The sequence below is a fragment of the Cetorhinus maximus genome, chromosome 6, assembly GCF_964194155.1.
Source record: "Cetorhinus maximus chromosome 6, sCetMax3.hap1.1, whole genome shotgun sequence".
Taxonomy (NCBI): Eukaryota; Metazoa; Chordata; class Chondrichthyes; order Lamniformes; family Cetorhinidae; genus Cetorhinus; species Cetorhinus maximus.
This window is the reverse complement of record NC_135884.1, coordinates 3,427,423-3,432,422: the sequence shown is the minus strand read 5'-3', so window position 1 is coordinate 3,432,422 and position 5,000 is coordinate 3,427,423. Positions and strand designations below refer to the sequence as shown.

Genomic DNA, 5,000 nt, shown 5'->3' with positions numbered 1-5,000 from the left:
AACACCCCCAGGACAGATACAGCACGGGGTTAGATACAGAGTAAAGCTCCCTCTACACTGTCCCCATCAAACACTCCCAGGACAGGTACAGCACGGGGTTAGATTGAGTAAAGCTCCCTCTACACCGTCGCCATCAAACACTCCCAGGGCAGGTACAGCACGGGGTTAGATACAGAGTAAAGCTCCCCCTACACTGTCCCCATCAAACACTCCCAGGACAGGTACAGCACGGAGTTAGATACAGAGTAAAGCTCCCTCTACACTGTCCCCATCAAACACTCCCAGGACAGGTACAGCACGGGGTTAGATACAGAGTAAAGCTCCCTCTACACTGTCTCCATCAAACACTCCCAGGACAGGTACAGCACGGGGTTAGAAACAGAGTAAAGCTCCCTCTACACTGTCTCCATCAAACACTCCCAGGACAGGTACAGCACGGGGTTAGAAACAGAGTAAAGCTCCCTCTACACTGTCCCCATCAAACACTCCCAGGACAGGTACAGCACGGGGTTAGATACAGAGTAAAGCTCCCTCTACACTGTCTCCATCAAACATTCCCAGGACAGGTACAGCACGGGGTTAGATACAGAGTAAAGCTCCCTCTACACTGTCCCCATCAGACACTCCCAGGACAGGTACAGCACAGGGTTAGATACAGAGTAAAGCTCCCTCTACACTGTCCCCATGAATGTACCTTAGCACTGATCCCACAAAAGTAACCCTTGATTGCACCAGTTGTCCTTGTGGGCTGCCTGAGTGTTCTTACCAACCTTGGACCAGTCTGTTGGGAGCAATTTGCTTTGGTCCTTGCCCATTGAGTATGTATGTGAAAAGGGAGAAGGCATCTGCCGTGTGCCAGTGTGTGCTGGATTAGAACCCCAGTGGCAAAGACCAACAGATGGAATGGGTGGATGTATCGCTCCATCGTCTTGTCATGGGGCTGCCTGTTGGCTGTGGAGGCTGGTGAACAAAGTGCCTTTGGTGCTTCTCAGGAAGGTAGCACCTCGTGTTTAAACCTATGACAATGCCACTAATCGGGAGGTTAAACTACGCAACTGATGGACACGTGGAACTACATGGAAAAAAAATGCTCAGTAGTCACGGAAAACAGTCACAATTGATCCATAACTGGCACACTGCCGGGGACAGGGACTCCACTGAAAGCACAGACTCCAGCCAGCGATCCCAAAGGCTGCAACAAATTGAGGCAGTTGGGACTAATCCGCCAACTGTGGCACCACAAAGCAGCTCGTTTCGGTCCAGTAGAGGCGATTGGACAGTGGGTCAGGGCAGTGCTGGGGGTGAGGCTGTACCCGGGGATGCTGCCAATACCGTTTTCCTTCACCCCTCGTTCCGCAACCCCAAGGGAGTGGAATCGAGGAGAAAGGCTCCCCCACCAACTCCACCAACCACCCTCACCGCCCTACACCCCCCACCCCAGAAGTTGCTGCTGTCCCAGGTTGGAGACGGAGTAAGTAGGGGCTGGGAACAGTCCGGAATGTCTTGGCAGTGCACCAGCCCAGTAACAGCCACACTGCCGGGAAGAGCCAATCTCAAGTTAGGGGGAGGCGGTGGGTGTAGTGGTATTGTCACTGGGCTGGTAACCCAGAGAGCCAGGGTTAATGGTCTGGGGGTCAGGGTTCAAATCCCTGCAAGGCAGATGGTGGAATTTCTAATGGTGACCATAAGACCATCGTCCATTGTTGTAAAATCCCATCTGGGTCACTAATGCCCTTTAGGGGAGGGAAATCTGCCGTCCTTACCCGGTCTGGGCCTACATGTGACGCCAGACCCATAGCAACGTGGTTGACTCTTAACTGCCCTCGGAACAAGGGCAATTAGGGATGGGTAATAAACGCTGGCCCAGCCAACGACACCCACATCCCATGAATGACTAAAAAAAAGTTACTTGGGTTTTAAACTTGGTTTGCCAGCAAGTGAGGGGGAAAATGCCAACGGCTGGTTAATTGGGGAGGCATTAATTAACACTGGCATCGCAGCCCGGCCGCTAGAGGGGGCACCCTGCAACTGACTAAACAAGGGGGGCAGATAAACAGCGCGCTGGGGGTGGGCAAACACCCCCTTTATTAGTGGTTTGTCTGAAAAGCCAGGCAGGAGTAAATCGCCAGTTAAAGTCAGACAGACTCTGGGGGGGGCGGAGGGGGGAGGATCAACTCATACAGCAAAGCTAAGATTACGCATGCTACAAATATAACCATTAAAGACCGAATCAAATCTCAAAAGTTGCGCGGATTCATTACGTTGTGAGTGGTGCCGGGTGCTGCTCGTACCTGACTCAGCTACATCCGCTATGTTCACCCCTTGTTCTTGAGCCATGAAGCCAAGGATGGAAAATATGGCGAAGCCCGAGACAAAACTGGTGCCGCTGTTCAGACATCCCAGGAGCATACAGTCCCTATTTGTACATATGTCATAATTGATGGATCATGTTAATAAAGTGCGGAACAGGACCCGTGTGAACAGACCCACTTTTCTTTTCTTTTCTCTTTCCCCTTCACCCTCCGCCCCTCCCCTCCCCTCCCCGTGTGATAACCTCACACCCGACAGCTCCACGTACCGGTAACAGTTGTATTTGTATTTGTTGTAACTTCCCAGTGATGTCATCGCTCCCAAGCAGATTGCATAAGAGAAGAAGATCTGGGTCCCAGCGTCAATCCATACCTACAGGGAGAGAGAGAGAGAGAGAGAGAGAGAGAGAGAGAGAGAGAGAGAGAGAGAGAGGGGAGAAGGGGAGGCAGAGAAGGAGGGGGGAAATAAAGAGGGGAACAGAGAAGAGGGAGAGAGGGCGGGGGAGAGAGTGGGAAGGAGAGAGAAGGAGAGGGGGTGAGAGAGGGAGGGTGGAGAGAGGGAGAGAGTGACAAGAGAGAAAGGGAAAAGGGGGAGAGAGTGAAAGAGAGAGGAACGGGGAGAGAAGGAGATGGAGAGAAAAAAGTGATTGGGGCAGCTGATCAACCAAGGGAGGCAAACGCATGCAATACAGAATTCTTTTGTTGGCTGGTCACTTTTCTCCAGCTTGCGCTGGGTTTGACCCCTCATGTAGTGACCGCCGCCCCTCACACCTGACTCCCTACCTTGTCCAAGCAGCCGTTCTACCACAGGAGTGTAGGCTGGCTGTTTGACCATTGCGGGCCTCACACTGTATGGGAATGCCTTCTTCACCTGACACCCATTCACATGGGCGCCCCCCTCCACTGCCAGATAGTGATCAGGGCGCTGAGGTCAATAAGTAGAAATCCTTACTCTGGCCAAGGTCGGTTAAGTCAGCACAGTCTGAGGCCTGATTCTGGGACCATCACAGTCTGTAAAGGGTAGTACTCTGCTAGGCAGCACCCTTACGCACCCAGGCCTGAGAAGCAGGCTAGCAACAGATTCCCAGAAAGTTGGGATCGTTTTCTGTTTTATTTGGACTGACAGTACATCTCTCTCTATTCTGATGTGCCCACCGTCGGAGAGCACTAAGGCAAACCATTTTGTTCTGGTGTGACTTGTATCGTAGATTGAAGATGAGAACGTGTATTAAAAAAAAAGGCTGTTTCAAAAATTTTTTCAATATTCTTTCAAGGGGATGTGGGCATCGCTGGCTAGGCCAGCATTTATTGTCCATCCCTAATTGCCCCTTGAGAAGGTGGTGGTGAGCTGCCTTCTGCAGTCTATGTGGTGTAGGTACACCCACAGTGCTGTTAGGGAGGGATTTTGACCCAGCGACAGTGAATATTATTGTATTCTTACAGCACAGATAGGTTTATTAAAAACTGCACACGGAGTCGGAACATATCACATCTGGAACTGGTCACGTTCACTGTGGACAAGGAGACGAGATTTTTTGGGTGGGCAAAAATTGAACCTGGGCAGGACACTTACTTGTGGATCACCAAGGCGTGTAATATCAGGATACAGATAAAACTTGATTCCCTGAGCTGCTCCTGGCAGAGTGACTCCACGGATCAACAACACCAACAGCATCAGGAAGGGAAATGTCGCAGTGATATAAACAACCTGTTCAGCGGGCGAGAAACCAGACAAGAGTATAGGGTTAATCACATCGTCGTAAACTTCCTGAAGGGGTTGGGACTAGAAAAACTACACAAAGCCAGGCGCAGAAGCGAGTTGGAGCAGCAGAGAGATTCGAGTGTCTACTGGTGGGGGAGATTTCTCGTTAGGCAAAATAATCAAAAAAAGAGGCCAATGGAATGTTGGCCTTTATCTCAATGGGTTTGGAATTCAAGGGGGGAAATGAAGCGATGATTCAGTTGTACAGAGACTTGGACAGACCCCATCTGGAGTAACTGGGTTCAGTTCTGGGCACCGCACCTCAGGAAGGAGAGACTGGCCTTGGAGGGCAGATGGAATAGATTATCCTGGGACTGAAAGGATTAAATTATGAGGCCAGATTGCATAGATTAGGTTTGTATTCCCTTGAGTTTAGAAGATTAAGGGGTGATCTAACCAGGTGTCTAAAATGATTAATAGATTTGATTGGGTCGATAGAGAGAAACTATTTCCTCTTGTTGGGGGCGGGGGTGGGAGGGGTGGGGGAGTCCAGAACAAGGGGGCAGAACCTAAAAAATTGGAGCCAGACTGTTTGGGGTGATGTCAGGAAGCACTTCTGCACACAAAGGAGAGTGGAAATCTGGAACCCTCACCCCCACCTCAAAAGCCTAAAATTGATAGAGCTTTATTCGGTGAATGTGTTTTTATTCTTTCACAGGATGTGGGTGTCGCTGGCTAGGCCAGCATTTCTTACCCATCCCATAGTGCCCTTGAGGAGGCGCTGGCGAGCTGCTGTCTTTGACAACGGAGTGGCTTGCTTGGCCATTTCAGAGGGCAGCCAAGGCACATTGCTGTGGGTCTGGAGTCACGTGTAGGGCCAGACCAGGTAAGGACAGCAGATTTCCTTCCCTAAAGGGCATTAGTGAAATCAGATGGGCCTCAGGGTGATCCAGTAGTTTCTTGGTCACCATTACTGAGACGAACTTTTT

At 50.7% G+C, this 5,000-nt stretch overlaps 1 protein-coding gene across 2 annotated transcripts in view; it reads right to left on the bottom strand.

Moving 5' to 3' along the window:
- The window catches only part of LOC144681484 (sodium- and chloride-dependent taurine transporter-like), a 35,616-nt gene that overhangs the window by 20,074 nt on the left and 10,542 nt on the right, over positions 1–5,000 (bottom strand). For both annotated transcript variants that reach the window (XM_078543106.1, XM_078543105.1), the window contains exons 4-6: positions 3,883–4,017; positions 2,579–2,682; positions 2,292–2,416 (exon numbers count right to left, since the gene is read on the bottom strand). In XM_078543106.1, coding sequence (XP_078399232.1) covers positions 2,292–2,416; positions 2,579–2,682; positions 3,883–4,017 — 364 coding nt within the window. The remainder of the gene's footprint in view (positions 1–2,291; positions 2,417–2,578; positions 2,683–3,882; positions 4,018–5,000) is intronic.